The sequence below is a fragment of the Capricornis sumatraensis genome, chromosome 15, assembly GCF_032405125.1.
Source record: "Capricornis sumatraensis isolate serow.1 chromosome 15, serow.2, whole genome shotgun sequence".
Lineage (NCBI taxonomy): Eukaryota > Metazoa > Chordata > Mammalia > Artiodactyla > Bovidae > Capricornis > Capricornis sumatraensis.
In genome coordinates, this window is record NC_091083.1 from 33,325,105 (window position 1) to 33,344,869 (window position 19,765).

Here is a 19,765-nt window from a genome sequence, read left to right on the forward strand (position 1 = left end):
TATTCATTCAGAAGCTTGTATAGTATATTGTTCAGTATAATCCTTTAAATTCAAAATGTTCTGTGTGTGGGTGTGTAAATGTATAGACACAGAACTGTTCCTGATGGTTTTCTTGAAGGCAGGGCGTGTACATGTTTTATTGACTTTTTATATTTCAATTGTGTATATTTCTGTACTATTTGAGTTGTTACAGTGAACATTGTTACATCTTTGATCTAAAAAAAGAAAACCTAAAGATAAAAACCTAGAGATTTGGGGACTTCCCGGGTGGTCAAGCTTCCAATGCAGGTGGGGAGCAGGTTTGATCCTTGGTCTAGGAACTAAGATCCTGCGTGCTGTGCCATGTGGCAAAAAAAAGAAGAAAAAACAATCAGATCTGTAGGCTAATCTGAGTGATGGGTGGTGGCAATCAAGTAGATTTGGTTTGTCTGACAGCTTTGAAGCTGTCTCTCTAAATTGATAGCTTTGGTCTCTGGGCAATCAAGGTACAACCCAGTGGGTGGCTCTTTTTTCATGAGTATTAATTTCTGAGCAGGAGTGAGGGAGTGTAGGTATGGTGCACACATGGGCCACAAGCAGATTTTTCTAATCTTCTCCTTGAGTAGAATGGGGGGAATTACACAAAGTGAGGATAGATCACCAGTAGAGAGAGAACTGAAACCAACACAGGTGCAACCAAACTCTGTGGCAGATGGAGGACTTTTGAAAACTTTTACAAAGTCCTCAGCCTTGTCCCAGAAAAACAGTAAGTTTCCCTGTAACTTCCAGTCATCACCTTCCGTGTTTCACACTAGGGATTTTCTTCAAGCTGTTTCAGGAGCTGTCCAGGCATTTTTAATCAGGAAAAGCGGAAAGGAAGTCTTTAACTGTTTGTAATCTTTCCCTTGATCAGCATATGCTATAAATGTTTCATTTAAATTATACTATCGGAGAATAAGGAATAGATCTATGTAAAATTCAAAATGAAATATTGGTAACCAGAGAACTCTGTGTCTAAAAAAAAACAAATAAAAGAAAAGAATCTGGATCAATTTTTATGTCCGGGAAAATGAAACTTCCAAATGAATGCTTCCTTATATCCCAAAACCACAATTAAAAACCTTGAAAGAATACCTCTTCAGCCTTTATACTCTTGATCATCTTATTGTGAATTTTCAAGTCTTTAAGGGAATACCACACTAATTCATTTTATCATTTAATATTAAAAAATATGTTATTCTTCTCCCCACCAGTTGTATTGAGATATAATTGACATGCAGCATTGTGTAGGGCTTCCTTGTATTAGGGCTTGCCTGGTAGCTCAGATGGTAAAAGAATCTGCCTGCAATGCAGGAGACAAGGTTCAATCCCTGGGTTGGGAAGATCTCTGAAGAAGGAAATGTCTACCCACTCCAGTATTCTTGCCTGGAGAATCCCATGGACAGAAGAGCCTGGTGGGCTACAGTCCACGGGGTTGCAAAGAGTCATATACAACTGAGCGACTCATACACACACACTGTCTAAGGTGTATGGCGTAACGTTTTGGCTTACATGCAACATGGCGTGATCACCACAATCCATTATCTCATATAGACATACACACACAGAGAAATTATTTTCCTGATGAGAGCTCTTGGGATTGACTCTCTTAACAACTTTCATCCATGCCATATAAAAGTGTTAACTATAGTCAACATGGTACACATCACATCCCTGTTGCTGCTGCTGCTAAGTCGCTTCAGTCGTGTCCGACTCTGTGCGACCCCACAGACAGCAGCCCACCAGGCTCCCCCATCCCTGGGATTCTCCAGGCAAGAATACTGGAGTGGGTTGCTATTTCCTTCTCCAATGCATGAAAGGAAAAGTGAAAGGGAAGTTGCTCAGTCGTGTCTGACTCTTAGCGACCCCATGGACTGCAGCCTACCAGGCTCCTCTGTCCATGGGATTTTCCAGGCGAGAGTACTGGAGTGGGTTGCCATTGCCTTAGTACTTACTTATTTCATAATTGGAAATCTATACCTTATGACCCACTTCTCCTATTCATCCTGCCCCTCATCTCCCACCTCTGGTAACAACAAGTTTGATCTCTTTTTCTGTGAGATTTTTTTCTTAAGATTCCACATATAAGAGAGATCATATAGTATTTGTCTTTCTCTGAAGGACTGATGCTAAAGCTGAAACTCCAATACTTTGGTCACCTCATGCGAAGAGTTGACTCACTGGAAAAGACCCTGTTGCTGGGAGGGATTGGGGGCAGGAGGAGAAGGGGACAACAGAGGATGAGATGGCTGGATGGCATCACCAACTCGATGCACATGAGTTTGGGTGAACTCTGAGAGTTGGTGATGGACAGGGAGGCCTTGGTGTGCTTCAATTCATGAGGTCACAAAGAGTCGGACACAACTGAGTGACTGAACTAAACTGAACTGATTTGACTTATTTCATTTCATTTAGCATAATGCCCTCAAGATTCATCCATGTTGACACAAATGACAGGGGCTCTCTCCTTTGTAATGGCTGAATAATATTCCAGTGTGAAAAAATATATATATATATATATACAGGGCTCCTCTGGTGGCTCAGTGGTAAAGAATCTGCCTGCTGATGCAGAAGATGTGGGTTCCAACCCTGAGTCAGGAAGATCCCCTGGAGAAGGAAATGGCAACCCACTCTAGTATTCTTGCCTGGAAAATCCCATGGACAGAGGAGCATGGCAGGCTACAGTCCATAGGGTTGCAAAATAGCTGGACATGACTTAGCAACTATACAAGAACAACAACAACGTGTGTGTGTGTGTGTGTGTTACACACTCATCTACTGATGGACAGAAATAAGTTATTCCAATGAAACATTCTATATAACTGAGTTTATTACTTGTATCATATATGTATACTATATACAAATGTATGCATGTACACACATGTACAAATACACACACATGTTTTCCTGCCTTTACCTCTTAGATCAGATCTAAATATCCCACCCTCCACAATGTAGATCCCAGACCCTGCATCTGCTCTTCAGATAGCCTGCCATTCAGAGAGCTCCTTCCCTGTCCCTACTGAGTCTCACTCCCAGACTTTATTCATGAAGCTGCTCTTGCAAAATTCTATTCCTCCTTATTTGCCAAATAACCCAAATTGCTTCCTTAAAAACATGCTTTAAAATGTAGGCCCATGCATGACAAATAGTCACCCACACGGGTAAGAAGGTGGAGAATATATAGGACAAAATGTAGTAGAGAAAAGCTTGTGACTTTAAAAAAAGTGGAATGGAAGAGAATACAATAGAATGTAGGGCCAAAAATTCTTTTCAAACTGAAATTCTTTGAGATTACCATTTTTAAAAAATTCAAACAATATAAAGTAAGAAAACTTGCATAAAGAAATGTATAAAGTAGTAACTGAAAGGTCATTGGCATTCCTCCTCCATGGATACACTTGCTGTTGTTTTCTAAACCCATCCAGCCATTTAGAATTTCAGAGACTTCCAGCTCAGTCCTCTAGTCTAACACATTTCTGGAAATCATGAAGCTTTTATTTTATTTTTTCATATCACTATTTAAATGTTTGGTTCCTTACATAACTAATGAATAAAGTTAAATGAGTTGAAAGTATGCTTTTAGAATTCTAATAATAACATTCATAAATATGGCTTTGGGATAGCAATAATAAAGGTATTACAATCTTGCTGTTATACAGTTTACCCAATCATGATGAGAATATAAATGTTTTGCTACAATTATTTCCACATCTATATTGTCTTCCAGAGAATAAAGATCGCATTTCCAACTTCTTGTTTTTAATAACCAATAGGGCCTAGCCACTGTTCTTCAGACATTTGTTTCTACATCATATAGAATCATTTGAAATGTTTTTCATATGCAATTTGACTCGGGCCATATGTAAGGTTTGCTCTAGAAATACCTTCGGACTTCTGTTGGTATGACAAAAGGAATTTCTTGAATGGATGTTCTGCTCATTTACATAATACAGTTAAAGAAGATATCAAGAAATGAAAGAAATAAATTCCAAATAAATTCAGATTTTAAATAGGACTACCAGGCAGTCCCTGGTTGCTCAATTCATTCAGCCATTTGGCTATTACTATTTAACTTTTCTCCTTATCCCCAGCCTTCTCTGTCTACCTGCTCACTCTCAGTTGATAATTTTGCTTCTTATGTCACTGAGAAAATAGAAGAAATGAAAAAGGATCACTTTCTTCTTTCTATTACCAAACCCGCCAGCCTACTCTCACTCTACCTTCTCTGCTCACTGAGGATGGACCACCTTTATGCTCCTCCAAAGCCAGTGCCTCCATCCGTGTAAAGTCCCACTCATCGCTTTTCATCTACTTAGGAATCTGTTTTGCACATCCCTCTCCTCCTTTAACCAGCATCATTGTTTCCCACTCGATGGAAGAACTCCTCTGAGATCACAAACACGATATCATGTCTCCTTGATGACTTCATTTCTGGAGTCCCATTTGGGGCAGAACTCCTTGGGGAAAAAAATGACTCTATAGACTGGCTATCTCCTGCCGGTCTTCTCTCATCCTCTCCCAACACACACGGCTGCAATTGCTTTTGTCAGCTGTCAATTACTTTCTATTATCAAATCAGATGTTCACAGTTTACTCCAACTGACATGAATTTCTCTTTTTTTTGGCTGTGCTGGGTCTTCATTGCTGCGCAGGCTTTTCTCCAGTTGTGGTGAGCAGGGGCTACTCTCTAGCTGCAGTGCACAGCCTTCTCATTGTGGTGGCTTCTCTTGTTGCAGCTCCTGGGCTCTAGAGCACAGGCTCAGTAGTTGTGGCACACAGGCTTAGCTTCTCTGAGTCATGGGGGATCTAGTTCCTGGACCAGGGATCGAACTCATGCCTCCTGAATTGGCAGGCAGATTCTTAACCATTGGTCCGCAGCAAAGTCCTCAGATGAATTTCTTCCCTGGCTTCTTGACTTCTTTTGCCTAACCAGCAGCTTCTTCTTAGCATTGTTTACACATCCTCCTCAACACTGATTATTCTTTAAATGTCAGGGACTCTAGGACTTCCCTGGTAGTCCAGTAAAGTGGGGTCCAGTCTCCCCACAAGCCACAGCTACCCACGTGCTGCAACTGCTGAAGTCTACATGCTTAAAGGTTATGCTCTGCAACAAAAGAAATCACTGCAATGAGAAGCCTGCACACCACAATGAAGAGTAGCCCACACTTGTTGTAACTGGAGAAAGCCTGTGCATAGCAACGAAGACCCAGTGCAACCAAAAACAATAAATAAATTTAGAAAAAAAATTAAGATAAAAAAGTGACCTTTCCCATCCTCTCCCTTTCTCTCTTCTCTTTGCTTCACCTTGTTTCCCCTCACTTCTCTTCATTCATATCAGCTCCATCAGTCATGGCCTTAAATATCACCTACGACTTCCACATTTAAATTTCCAAGCCTCTTGCCTGAACTTTAGGTTTATTTATCCAGTCTCCTATGTGATATCACTCTGATGTCTAATAAACCTCTCCAGTTTCTCCTACCTGGACTCAACTGGATACTTTCTCTGAGATTTGCTCCACCCCCTGTTCCTTGTCTCAGTCCCATTCCTCCAGTTACTCAGATCAAATTTTTCTCTCTCTTCTGTACCCTTCATCGGATCCATAAAGAGAATTCTACCAACTGCACTTTCAAATCAGTCCCCAATCCACCCATTTCTCACCCCTAACTGCTATCACTCAACCCAAACCACACTTTCCTCTCACCAGTCCATGGGAATGTCTCCTCCCTCACCCCCTTGCTTCTGCTGTGGTTGCCTCCACTCTACTAAACTGATGCTTTTTAAAACATAATCAAATTCTGTTACTTGCCTACTCAAAACCACATTTGACTGCCCATCACTCTTAGAATAAAACCCAAAGTCCTACTGACTTTTAAGGTGCTAAATAGTCTTGCTTCATCTTCTATTTTTCTTTTCCTGACTTACTTCTCTTTAACCCAGTGAGTCTTCTCCATTTCCCAAGAACACTCTTCTCTCTCAGATTTAACACTGACTGTCCTACAATGTAGAACTTCCCCCCTTCCACTACATGGTTCTTCCTTCACTTAATTTAGGCCTCTGTTCAAATATGACCTTTTCAGTGAAACTTTCTTTGACCACCTTTAGTAAGCAAAATAATAGCCCTCAAGATGTCTACATGTTTTTGCTTTTTTTTTGTTTTTTTTTTTTTCTAATTTGGCTGCTCTGAGTCCTAGCTGTGACATGCAGGATCTTTTAGTTGAAGCATGTGAACTCTTAGTTACAACATATGGGATCCAATTCTCCTGAGGGATAGAACCTGGGGTCCTTGAATTGGGAGTGCAGAGTCTCAGTCACTGGACCACTAGGGAAGTTCAGATGTCTGGATCTTAATACACCGAACCTGAGACTATGTTAGGCTGCACGACAGAAGACAATTAAGTTTGTGGATGGAATTAACGTTGCTAACCAGTTGACTTAAAATAGGGAGATGATCCTGGATTATCTGCAGGGTCCAAAGTAACAACAAAGATATTTTAAGGTGAAAGAAGGAGGTAGAAAAAAAGAACCAGAGGCAGAGCAGATTAAGAAGGACTCAAGCTGACAGTGCTGGCTTTGAAAATGGAAGAGGGCCATGAACCAAGATATGTGAGCAGCTGCTGGAAGCTGAAGAAAGCAAGAAAACAGATCCTCCCCCAGAGCGTCCAGAAGGAGCACAGCTCTGCCAGCACCTTGATTTTAGCCCAGTGAGACCTAATATTATAGACTTGGCCTCCAGAACTGTGTGATAATCAACTTGTGTTGTTCAAAGCCACAAAGTATGTGGTAAGTTGTTACAGCAGCAACAGGAAAATAATACCCCAGTGAATCAGAAAAAAGTGCATGTGTGTGTATACACACACACACACACACACACACACACACCACTCTCTGTTCCCTTTGGCCTTACCATACTTTTGTCAACTTGCCACTGGCTATTCATCGTAAATTGCATAAGGGTAAGTTCATGGCCATACAAACAGGGTCAAGGACCACAACTGCTTGTAGAGAGTTCTTAACATTTCTCTTGTTGCTGAAATTTGGTTTTACTGCTAAATCTAAGTTTACTGGCTTCCCTGGTGGTTCAGCCTGCCAATGCAGGAGACTCAGGTTTGATCCCTAGGTTGGGAAGGTTCCCTACAGAAGAAAATGGTAACCCACTCCAATATTCTTGCCTGGGAAATCCCATGGACAGAGGAGCCTGACAGGCTACAGTCCATGTAGTCAGTCACAAAACAGTTGGACACGACTTAGCAATTAAAACGACAACAAATCCAAGCTTTAATTTCAACTCTGCTGTTTCTTAAGAGAACATAGTTGACCCTTGGGCAGCTCTGGGGATTGGTTCTGGGACCCACCATGGATACCAAAACCTCAGATGTTCTCCTTTCCAGATGCCCTTATGGAGGCAGATAGTCTGCTTGCCATAATGAGGTTCTGCATCTGCAGACGCAACCATCTGAGGATCCTGTAATAATGTGTGTTAGGTGCTCAGGCATGTTTGACTCTTTGCGACGCCATGGATTGTAACTCACCGGGCTCCTCTGTCCAGGGAATTCTCCAGGCCAGAATACTGGAATGAGTAGCCATTCCCTTTTCCAAAGGATCTTCCCGACTCAGGGATCAAACACAGGTCTCCCACATTGCAGGTAGATTCTTTACCATCTGAGCCATCAGGGAAGCCCCGTAATAATGTGGTATTTACTTAAAAAAAAAAAGTCCTCCTAAGTGGAAGTGTTGTTCAGTCACTAAGTCGTGTCCTAAGTGGATTGGCATAGACCAAATCTCTGTTGTTCAAGGGTCAACTGCACTGTATAAGTAAAAATGAATTTAAGTAAACCAAAGGGTGCTTTGAGGGAAAAAGACATTCTGATTTAATACGTCACCCAAAGAGCCTGACTTAAAGGATGAAGGGCATTCAGTCTCCCTAGTCAGTATCTGTGCCAGAGACCGGACACCAGGTGGAACAAGTTGAGAATTTATTGTCAGTATGCATTTCACCCATTATCTTTGCATCTATTGATAGGAACACCTTTGTTTCTTTGCCATGTGTCTTGTCTGCTCCTTACCACAAACGTAAGGATTAGAACTGTAGCCCCAAAGAACTATTTTATTTCAGAGCCTCCAAAAAATATGCCCTACAGAGTATGTCCATTAGAAATAGAAGAATATTAGGATTTCCTTGGTGGGTCAGTGCTTAAGACCCTATGCTTCCACTGCAGGGGGCATGGGTTTCACCCCTGGTTGGAGAAGTTCTGCAGGCTGTCAGGTGCAGCCAAAAAAACAAGAGAAAAAAAAAAAAAAAAACTTTAGGGAGTTCTCTGGCAATCCAGTAGGTTCAATCCCTGGTCAGGGAACTAAGATACTGCCAGCAGCATGCCAAAAAAGAAAAGTAGAAGAAAACTGTTTTAATAACATTTGCAAAGATTAAATTCTATAGCATTTCATTTCTAGTATTCTTTTAAAAATTGTGTATAAACAGCTTTGACAGGTGTGCATAAACACACCAATCTAACACAAAGATAATCAAATATTCAAATAATTAGATATTCAAATAAGATGGCATGGCCAACTTCCTAGGGAGTAGTCTGGCCACCAAACATGAGGAGAAGCAGTAAATGTCAATTCCACGTGGAAGCTTTAATAGACGAGGTGCAATTTGCCATAAGTCTTCCCAGTTAGAGTGACCTTGAAAGCATGTGTCAATCAGGAATCTCCATCGGCCCAGGTCTTTGGGTCACTTGTATAAGCAGAGGCTCCTCTCCAGCTCATATTAACCAGACAGTGTGAACAAGCAATAAACCTTGGCTGATTTATGCCAAGAGATCCGGAGTTATTTGATACTAGAGTAATCCCTGGGCATTCTTTAGCTTAAGAGATGTGAGGAGAAATAATGACTGTCAAAAAAAATATTCTACCCTACAAATTCAGCGGGTTTCCTTAGTTCACAAATTCTCCGTGCCTTTTCTAGGAGAATACATATTGTGAGTCACAAAGATGTGCTGGTTAATTTTATGTGTCAACCTCACTGGATCATGAGGTGTCTGGGTACTTGACTAAACCTTATTTCTGGATGTGTCTGTGAGGGTGTTTCTGGAAGACTCGGGAAGACAGTTTGCCCCCTTTTATTCTAAAAGTCTCGGGACTTCTCTGGTGGTCCAGAAGTTAAGACTTCATGTTCCCAAAGCAGGGAGCCCAGGTTCAATCCCTGGTCAGGGAACTAGACCCCACATACAGCAGCTAAGAGTTTGCATGCCTCAACTAAGACCCCACATGCCACAACTAAAACTCAGTACAGCCAAATAGATAAATAAATAATAAATAAATAAATAAATAAAAGTCTCTAGAAACTGTCAGACTGCCAAGCTTATGTTTGGTGTCAGACCACCAAGCTTAGGTTTCTATTGATGTAGAATCTAGAATAGAAAAAGGTGATAAATAGCGTCTTCTTATTTTTACGGACACAATTGGCATTGAAAACATCCTTGATCATCAGTATTTTGAAACATTAGCAGTTATACGTAAATAAGTACATTTATAAACTACTCTACCATGTATACCCAGGAGAAAAGAGGAAACCATTAAGACTGCTTTCAGTCAACACAAAACCTGAGTTGTGGTCTCCCACTGTTAATCTTCATAATACTTCAGTGAACTCAATAATTTCGTTTAGAAATCTTTGCATGTTTTGTTTTATTATTATTTTTCCTGGTCATAAATGAATATCTGTTCATGGTTTTTAAAAATAAGTAATAAATGCACTAGGAAAAGAAGAAAGGAACAGTTTTAATTATATTTCCCAATAGCTTCTCATTGCCCTCCTCCTCTTGTGCTCTTCCACAGGCTGTAGACACAATTTTGAAATTTTTTTCACTTAATATTAAAACAAAAGCATTTCCCCATTTTAATCTTGATTCTCAGTGGGCTTCATTTTTAAGTTTCTATAATACCCAATTGTGTGATTTATAGCATCATTTATGAGATATATATCCACATTTAGGATGTTTGAAAATGTTATTTTTTAGTGTTATGCCCCTTCTTTTTTTTAGGATTTTAGGATTTGCAGCAACTTTAGAATTAATTTCTGAAACACATATTCCATCGGGAATTGTAGGGAGAGAGAAACCAGAAAAATATCAGAAAATCATTGCTGGAAAATAAAATGTTCAGAGTGGTTATGAGAGAGGAACCAGGACATAGACTCAGAGTGAGTAGGGACATGGGTGTATGTAATATATGCTTGAGAGGTAAGCTTTGCCATGATGTACTGTGGAAGCCATGTAGCGAGAGGCAGGGGTGGATTGTGACAGAGAAATGTGGGCAAATCATGGGGAATGGCAATAGACTAGAAATGGAGCCATAACTTGGGCAGGCTGGGCGCAGAGTTAGCTCTGACCTGCTCCAGCTGGAGCGAGGTGATGTGAGTAATGTGGACCGTACGGGCTCTCAAAGAAGCCTATTCCTGTTGCAATGGAGTGTGTCCTTTCCTCTCATTTCAACCTGTCCTGAAATCAGGGCTGACTGATATAGACGATTTTGCAATATCACACACGGATCTGTGTCCATATGTCAAACACCAGAGCTTAAGAATAAAATTGATGTAATGCGAATAAGTTAATACCCTGCAGTGCAGTTACATGAATTTTGGTCAATGCAATAATGTGTCTGAAGTGAGAGCTCCTTAGTTCAGTGATGATCAATGGGAGACCCCAGGCCTGAATTTCAGCAACAACATGAGAATTACCAAATATGATGCTTTGTTGCAAAGATTTATTCTGATTCAGCATGTTTCCATTCACATGGGTGTGTTGCCACACACATTCTGGTCATAGTATTCTTTTTTTAAAGAGTGGTAAAGAGGGTCCTACATAAGGAGCTGACATACTGTTTTCCCCTGTTTGGGGGCAGTAAGGTGACTTACTTAGCCTTCCAGGGATGTGTCTTTATACTTTCAGCTATTATCACATCAGATCTTCCTGTAATCTAACAGTTTAAATTCATATGATCATAGCAATGGCCATACAACCCGCTTTAATATCATATCAAATATATAACTCTCTAGCATACTCCATAATGTTTTCCTTCTCTCTTTTTGGTTTTATTTACATGCAATAAAATTCATTCTTAGAGATGTACAGTTCAATGACATTTTTCTTTTAACAGTCTTGTTTCTTTGTATTCATTTATTTATTTCTGGTTGCGCTGGGTCTTCATTGCTATATGTGGGCTTTCTCTAGTTGTCTCCAGCAAGGACTACTCTTCGTTGTCAGGGCTTCTCCATGTGGTGGCTCCTCTTCTTACAGCACACAGGCTCTAGAGTGCAGACTTGGTAGTGGTGGCACACAGGCTTAGCTTCCCTGAGGCATGTGGGATCTCCCCAGACCAGGGATTAACCCATGTCCTCTGCACTGGCAGATGGATTCTTAACCACTGGACCACCAGCAAAGTTCCCAGTTCAACAACTTTTGATACATATACTTATGGACCACTATCCCAATCAAGACATAGGAAGTTCCATTAGCCCCCCAAATTCCTTCAATCTTCCCCTTTGGAGACCACCCCTCCTCTCGCTTCTAATGCCTGGCAACTGTGTCTATGTGTGTGTGCTCAGTCACTCAGTTGTGTCTGACTCTTTTCAACCCTATGGACTGTAGCCTTCCAGGCTTCTCTGTTCATGGGATTCTCCAGGCAAGAATACTGGAGTGGGTTGCCATATCCTCCTCCAGGGAACCCTCCTGACACAGGAATCGAACCAATATCTCCCGCATCTCATGCACTGTAGGTGGATGAGCCACCGGGGAAGCCCAACTTTCTGCAAAGACTTGTTTTTGTACGCTATGCTTTACTTTTACTAAAACAATTAAAAGGGTAAGTGATCACTTTCACCAGTATTTGTGGACCTAGAAGAGTTTCTCAACTTGCAGACCTTTGGGTTCAAATCTCAGAGATCCAGGAGCTTTCTGCAGGGCTGGGGTTAAGCCCTGTTCCTTTTCAACTAGTCTGAGAGTTGCCTGGCTGAGGTCCCTAACAGAGCAACACCAGTGTTTAAAGTATTCAGTACCTATCTGTGCATCACAATTTGCTTATCTACCTCAAATCCCCATATAATTTAACCCAGAATCAAAACTACTTTTAATCTATTTCAGTGTTTCATTATACAGGTACACCTTGATTGATACACTAATATGTTTTCTGAAGATGTATTTAAACTGAATTTTGAAAATGAAATATTTTTAAAGGGAGCACTTTTAATAAGATCTATAATTAGTATTTTCTCTCTCTTTCTCAAACATCCATGCTTGTGTTTCTGGATGGTGGACTTCAGGGCACTGCTGAGCTCAGCTTGTCAGGAATGTTGGCAACTCTTTCCATCAACACAACTCACAGATACAATACTCTGCACACAACAGGTAAAGTTTGAATGCTCACATCTCAACCAGCTGGCTTCAATGTGCCAGTTTGTTTTTCTTGCTTTCAGAACAATTTCAAGACAATTTCCTACATTTCTCCCAGAATGCTACAGCTGCTGCATGGATTCTTCCTGCCAAGAGCCTGGAAGCCTCTTCCATCACACACACTTCCAGCTTCTTGAAAGAATTTTGCAGATTAAGCAACAGGCGCCTAATGCTCATTCTACTCAACTAGCCATAGAGCAGATCTGTTTCCCATTTCTGGTTGGAGTTTCAAGGACTTCCTTTTTTCTAATTGCTTCCTCTGGGGCTGTGTATTGTAGGGACCACTGTCTCCTCCCAGCTCATATCAGGACTTGACAGCTATTGCATTTTGTCACATGAAAGTCTGAGTCAACTGGGAGAAGCTGAGGGATGCTGGTTGCATCTGTCAGGTCAGCCCATCAGTTTGAGAGCCATCAAGAATGCTTCTAGAGTAAGTAAGCCTTCCACCTTAATTACCCCTGATGACTCAGTAAGAAAAGTACTTGGCAGAGTAAGCTTTCTGCCCTAAAGAGTGTATGTGTGTGGGCATGTGTGCATATATGTATGTGTATGTGTGTATGCATGTTCATGTATGTGTATGTATATATAAGTATACAAGTAGTAGAACACTAACTCTGGCAATTATTAATTCTCAAAGGTGCAGGTTATCACTGAGCTTTCACCTCTTTTTTTCCACTTTCAATTGAATTCACCAGAGTCCAGATTTCTGCTGTCTGAATTCTATCACATTTCTGTTATTTCCTCTGTCATTTACTGGAGGGAGCTGTGCCCTCCATTTGCCTCTGCTTTGATACTGAACAAAAACTGATTTCTTTCTGAGGAAGTTAGAAAAGCAAGGCTTATGTGACCAATATGTTTCCCAACCCTCACATGAGGAAAAGGGCACACCCAATACTATCAAAATACAACCCTGTACCCATCACAGCACCAGATGCTTTAAGCTGCTTCTTATTGTGGCTCCCTCGGCACAAAACAGACTCCTGCCTGCCCCCTCCAACAAAGGCTTCTGGTCTCCAAGCTACAACACAATTCTGACAAAAATCTTAGCTTCCTAGAGCTTTGAAATATCCTAACCAAACTGTCTTCCATTTTAAGCTTTATATATATATATGTATACATATATATATATACATATATATTAAGGTCAGGCAAATTCTGGTAGTCTTTCCCAGATGACTCCCAAATCTCAATGGTACCTCCCACTTCCTCTTGTTTCTTCTTTAAGTGGGTCTCTAATTGGGAGCGTTCCCAGCTGTATTACTAATGCTGTGATGATGATCATTCATTAGCTCATGCTATTATCTTTCTCCTCAAACTGTTTCATTTGAGTATTTAAAACAATCAAATATTTGTGTTCTATGCTTTTGTTACCATTGTTGCAATTTGCCTTCTTATCACTGCAAAGATGGAGTATCTGTTTCATTCATCCCTCTTCTAGCTGGGGAGCTGTGATTCAGGGCTTTTTCTGTAATCCACACATGGGTTTGGAAAATGTAGGAAGTAGAAAAACAATGAACCCTGGAATAGATTTAGAAAGGAAAGGCATGAATTTGGCAGATGCGATGTTTTACATTTAAGACGTGGGGCACAGTTTAGGACCAAAAAGGAAAGAAGTCAATTTGGGGGTGGGGGAATTTTATTCTAGTGAAGTAAGGGGGAAAGACAGAAGGGAGAAGAGAGAAGGGGATTTTGGAGCCACTTGATTTTGCACAGAGCAGGAAAATTATCTACTCTTTGCACTTTGCACCTCCCCCACCACCATATGCTTCCCGAAAGTTTCCTTTTTCCATACTTGAAAGGACCACAGATTTTAATCGTATTCATGCATTTGAAGTGTTAGGCAATTCCCAGCTTCCTCTGTTTTTGCATTTATGATGAGAAGTAATTTTTTTTTTTTAATCCCAGTTACAGGATAAAGTACAAATAAAATCAATGACTATTTAATGAAAAAAATTTCAAACTCAAAGGCAGGCTTTACAAAAAAACAGGCAGTTGACCTTAAATAAACTGAAGTTCAAGATCACAACCAGATTCAGGGACTAAATTATAGGCCAGTCTCCTCCAGTGTCTAGGCTGAGAGAGTTTAGTAGGTTACCACAGCAAATATTAATTTGTAGACACCCCAGGGGCCTGAACAAGTTGAAGCTACATCATTAAAAGGTCAAATTCATTCAGAATGTCTTGAATTCAGATGTAATAGTAAAAGCAGACAGGGTGGAAGACAGAGACAGTCAGGATTTTCTGTACAAAGGAATATTTGCAATGTGATATTCATTGATGCCTGACACATCATTCGCTATTACGTGCATGTCAATTTGTGGGTGTCCAGCACTTGGAGCTACTACTTTGTCAAGCAGAGGAATTTTCTTCCTCTGGCAGGGGGAGGGGATTGGTGCACGCTGGACGTGCACGCTGCTGCTCATGGCCAGAGAGTAAGACAGGAGACAGTGGATGGGGACTCTGAGGGGACGTATATTGCACAAGCCATCATTCCCACCCTGACAATGGCTACCTCTATGACCTCTGGCTTCCATAACCCTGTACCCAAACCATTTCACCTTTCAGATCTTCTCTGGAAGATCATTTTAACTGGAACATGTGAAGCTAACTTCGGGTGGGAAAGTGGGGGAAGGGGGAGGAAGATGAGCAGTGCCTCAGTTCCACAGGATCCGACCTTGAATTTGCAGCCTGTTAGGACCATGGCACCCCACTCCAGTACTCCTGCCTGGAAAATCCCATGGATGGAGGAGCCTGGAAGGCTACAGTCCATGGGGTCGCTGAGGGTCGGACACGACTGAGTGACTTTACTTTCACTTTTCACTTTCATGCATTGGAGAAGGAAATGGCAACCCACTCCAGTGTTCTTGCCTGGAGAATCCCAGGGACAGGGGAGCCTGGTGGGCTGCTGTGTATGGGGTCACACAGAATCAGACACGACTGAAGTGACTTAGCAGTAGCAGGACCAATCCTGCATCTACTGTTTACCATTGTGTGACCTTGGATGTATCTTTTAACACCTTTGATGTCTGCCTCCTTACTCATGAAACAGGATTTACATGGTTGTTTCATTGTATGGATTAGAAATAGTGTGGATAAGTGACGGGTACATAGTAGGTGATGAATAAATGCAATGCATCTGGTAAAGCTGACTGCAACACCCAGAGTCAGAATGCCTATTTCTGCCTTCTATCTTTGGTTCCAAGATCATATTCTGCCCACAAAACTGACACTCGGACTAGAAATAGCTCTATGGGCTCCTGCTGTCCCTCCCTTTCACAGTTTTGCAGCAAATGGCATTCACTGGCAGTTCCACCGTTTTAGGGTTCATGGATAAAGTCACTGGTAGAAATGATGTGTAGTGTACTGGCTCCCACTCAGTAGCAAACCCCTGAGCCACAATCCTCTGATTCCTCTTCCCCTACCCATTCTCAGGCCATTCCCAGGAGCAGCCAAGGTTCCTGGGCCCACAGTACCCTCTGATGGCTAACACAAGGAACTTCCTTTTCTCTATCATTCTTAATCTTCGCTCTTGGAAACTCCCATAGGCTTTCACAGGTCACTGCTTTGTGCATTCCATCACAGACCATTCATTTCTTACTAATGTTGTTTGGCCTCCTCTGCCTTGCTATTTTTTTTTTTTTAATTTCTTGCTCAAATATTTCAGAAACACTTATCTACCTCCTTGTTTCTTTCCCTCACTTTGTTCCATTAACAAATTCTCAAATTGCAGCGATTATGGTTGTGAATATAAGATAGTAGGAGGCATGCATCTCTCAAGGAAAAAAAAAAAACAAAAACCTCCATCCATTTAGAAGTAAAATAAGACATAACGCAGAACCAACAACATTACTCTCAAAAGCCCTTTGAGATGTTCAGATGTCTTCCTGAGAACCTGCCCAGAAGATGCCATCTACCCCCTGTCTTTCTCCAAGGAATGCTGATCTTTTCTCAACATTCTTACTGTTTTCCTATTGATTTAATTGCCAGAATCGTACTAGATTGTCCCCTATTCTTTCATTGCAAATACAATTCAGCTAGAGTAAGGGTTAAGAGCATTCCTGTGGGTTATTCTGGAAATCAAAGCACAATCTTTCAACATTAGTTTTCTATGGGAAACTGAATTCCAAGATCCAAACAGTTACTTTAGAATGAACTTTGGGTAAATGTTACCTACTGTCGTAACATCAGAACTTTGGGGATGGGAGTGGTCAGTTTTTAAAAATTCATACTCATGTCTGTATACTCTGGTTTTCATCTGTTCATCTGTGACATCTGGGATTAATATTTAGGTCTTCAGGTGTGACTTACCTGAACAGACATTGATTCTTCCTTTATCAAAGGAAAAATGTACTAACCAGATCCTGATTTGATATGTTGACATGTTATGGGAATATTCTAGAAGGTTATTAAATTCATGTCCATGACTATAGATTGATTCTTGGTAAAAACACATCATATGTCTCCAAATGCTAACACTAAGTTTAAATTCAAATAATGCCAAAAATTCATGTTTTTATTTATCAAGGCTTACACTTAAAATACTTTAAAAATAAAATTTTTGATATGGATTAGTAGAATACCATTAATTTTATGCTTAATTTTTCTGAGTCAGGAAATTTATTTTAAAATTAAGCTAGAAGTCAGTATTTAGAAGCATCTGAAGTCCTGATTCAACCACTAACTGAAAGATTGCTTTCACAAATTAATATCAAGTGGTTTAATTTTTCCAGTTTCTAATAAACTTTAAAGTAAAAGCTTGTGAAAATTGGTATGAAATAACTGAATTATTTAATTAAATGGTAAAAGAGCTACTGTGACCATATATAGGCACATATGAAAAACATAATTTTAAAGTGCATTTATAAAATATCTCCTAATTTGGTCATATTTCAAGGTAATACTTGCATAGGACTTTTCTCTGTGACATTATTTCCGCATTCTTAGAGTAGAAATTATTTTCTCCTTTAAAATAAAAAATGCAAATCAGTTAAAGTAACAGGTATCCATCCAACTTCATCAAAATTCTGTGAAAACTGACATTCTACATAAATTCTAAATATATACTAATATAACAATAATGAAGAATGATGTCATAAAATAGATCCACGGTGCAAAAGGCACCTAAATTGATTGTTCATCAAAGAACATTGAGTTGACATGTTCACATTTTTCTGAAAAGAGATGTTTGCTTTCCAATAACGTATACCTTTTGAGTTCATAAAGTTTTGGAGGTACAAATTAAAACATTCAGTGTTAATGTTTTTGAAAGCATTAAGTTTAGATTATTTTCTCAAGACCCAAGGAGAAAACACCAGAGGAAACATAACCAGCCTGAATTGTTTAAAATGTATTTTCCCTTTAATTAAATAAGAAACATCTGTCTAGGGATTTTGGAAATGAATGTAATCCATCCACACTCTGCCTGTACTAGTTTGCATCCAGTGTCCAATATTTTGAAAGAAAATGCTTTCTTTCTGTAAAGAATTAAATAGCAACATGGAGTGATGTCTGGGTCTGCAGCAGCTGACTCTTGCCTCCCGAGTTTGGGCACTGGAAATTCTAAGGCTATGTCTTTTTCCAGATTTGTTCTTGGGAAACAACCAAATTCTCTCCATAATCAAGATTAGGGAGTAACATCTGTGTTCTCCAAACCATCCACTCACCCAGAACACCCTTATCTCAGAATAGTAAGGAAACTGAAGTGACCAGGATGCATTCAAATACCCAAGCTCAAAATACTGTTCCCTCTCTGGGGTGCACTTAACATCTTCCTCCCCTTCACTAGGGCTTTAAAAAGCTGATTTCTCTCCGAATCTGCACCGCCCACAACACCGACCCATCAGACAGGCCAAATTCTACAAAGAAAGTGGGGACTTGACTCCCAGAGGGCTCTGGCACTTTGAAACCAGAACCAACAGTTGAGAATGACAAATATCACTTACTGGTGTTGTCAAATGGTATCTGCCTGCACTGCGCAGACCCCTCGGCGGGCCAAGGACAGTAGTAGACTGCTCCCCCTTCCACGATGTCTGGCTGGCTGGTGTTGGCTTTGGGCGCCCCCACCAAGACACTCGCCCTGAGAAGAGGTTGGACAAAATCACTCCTTGGAATCGGAAACGTACTTATGACAGACTGTCAAACTAGATTTCCTCTTGGAAAACTACGGGCGTCTGAAACCTGGTTTGGAAGAGGGCGCAAATATTCCTAATTCTTCTCTAGGTGAAGCTATGTATACAGTGAGTTGAGAGATTGCGGGGGGCCGGGGTGGGGGGTGGGGGTGGTAGTGAGAATTAGCAAAGGACAGAGCCCAGCCGCTTATAGCAGACAGCACTTGAGCCCAGACGCTTGTTACAGGCTATGTATAAACTGACCGTGTTGTGGTCCTTGTTTTAACCGGCCTGAGTCTGTTTGGTCCTGTGTTTCCCCTTTGTACGATGCTCCAGTCTTTGTCCCTGGAGCTTCCCAGGACTTTCGGATCCGAAACAAGTGACATGTCCCTGGTTCAAAGTTCACAAGGACATCCAGCATAGAAGGGGAGGGTAGAGGCTGGTGGCGGGGAACCGGACGGGACCCCAAGTGGGCAGCGGGATGGACGCTTGGGATCGCCTGCCAGCAGGCTGCGGGGACAGGCCTGGGTCCCCCGGCAGAGGGGCAGGGACCCCCACCTGGGGCGACTTACGTGCGAGCGGCAGGTATGTGGAAGTCCACCGCGTAGCCGAAGTAACTGCCTTCGGGTCCGCTGTACACCGTGAGCTTGTCCACGTCCAAGTTGAACGCCTGCGAGGCGGGGGACCACAGCATCCCCAGAGCGGCCGAGAAGCAGCAGAGGGGCGCGAGCGGCCGTGCCCGGCTGACCCGGGGACCGCGGCGGGGCCGGGCAGACATCGCCCTCCGGCCGGGTGGTGCTCACCGGGCAGTGCGAGCCGAGGACCCCGGCTGGGAAACGGCGGGCGTGGCGGCGGGCGGTCCGGGAGCCCCGGTCCCGGGTCGATGCGCGCGACGCGTCCGCGGTGACAGCCCCGGGCGCTCCTCCGCGTGTCCCCTGCGGTCTGCTGGCCGCCGGATCCCGCGGCTGGGGGCTGGCGGAGGGGATGCGAGCCCTCCTCTGGCGGCTGGAGGGGGCCCCGGTGCGCTCGGGGCGCCTCCTAGTGGCCGGCCCGCGCAGTGCGGGCCGGAGCCGGTAACTCACCGACAGTCCTCGCCCCCGCGGGCGGCCGGCGCCAGGCGCCTGTTTCAGTGGGTTGGCTTTCTACTGCAGTTGCATCTTAAGAACTATCTGAGCCTCCCGCTTGCC

The 19,765-nt window shown here is 42.0% G+C and overlaps 1 protein-coding gene across 1 annotated transcript in view; it reads right to left on the minus strand.

Annotated features, from left to right (window-relative positions):
* The window catches only part of ITGA8 (integrin subunit alpha 8), a 195,973-nt gene extending 176,617 nt beyond the window's left edge, over positions 1 to 19,356 (minus strand). Inside the window, exons 1-2 of the mRNA XM_068986916.1 lie at positions 19,151 to 19,356; positions 18,414 to 18,547 (exon numbers count right to left, since the gene is read on the minus strand). Of these exons, the coding sequence (XP_068843017.1) occupies positions 18,414 to 18,547; positions 19,151 to 19,356 (340 nt within the window). The remainder of the gene's footprint in view (positions 1 to 18,413; positions 18,548 to 19,150) is intronic.
* Positions 19,357 to 19,765: the final 409 nt, after the last annotated feature.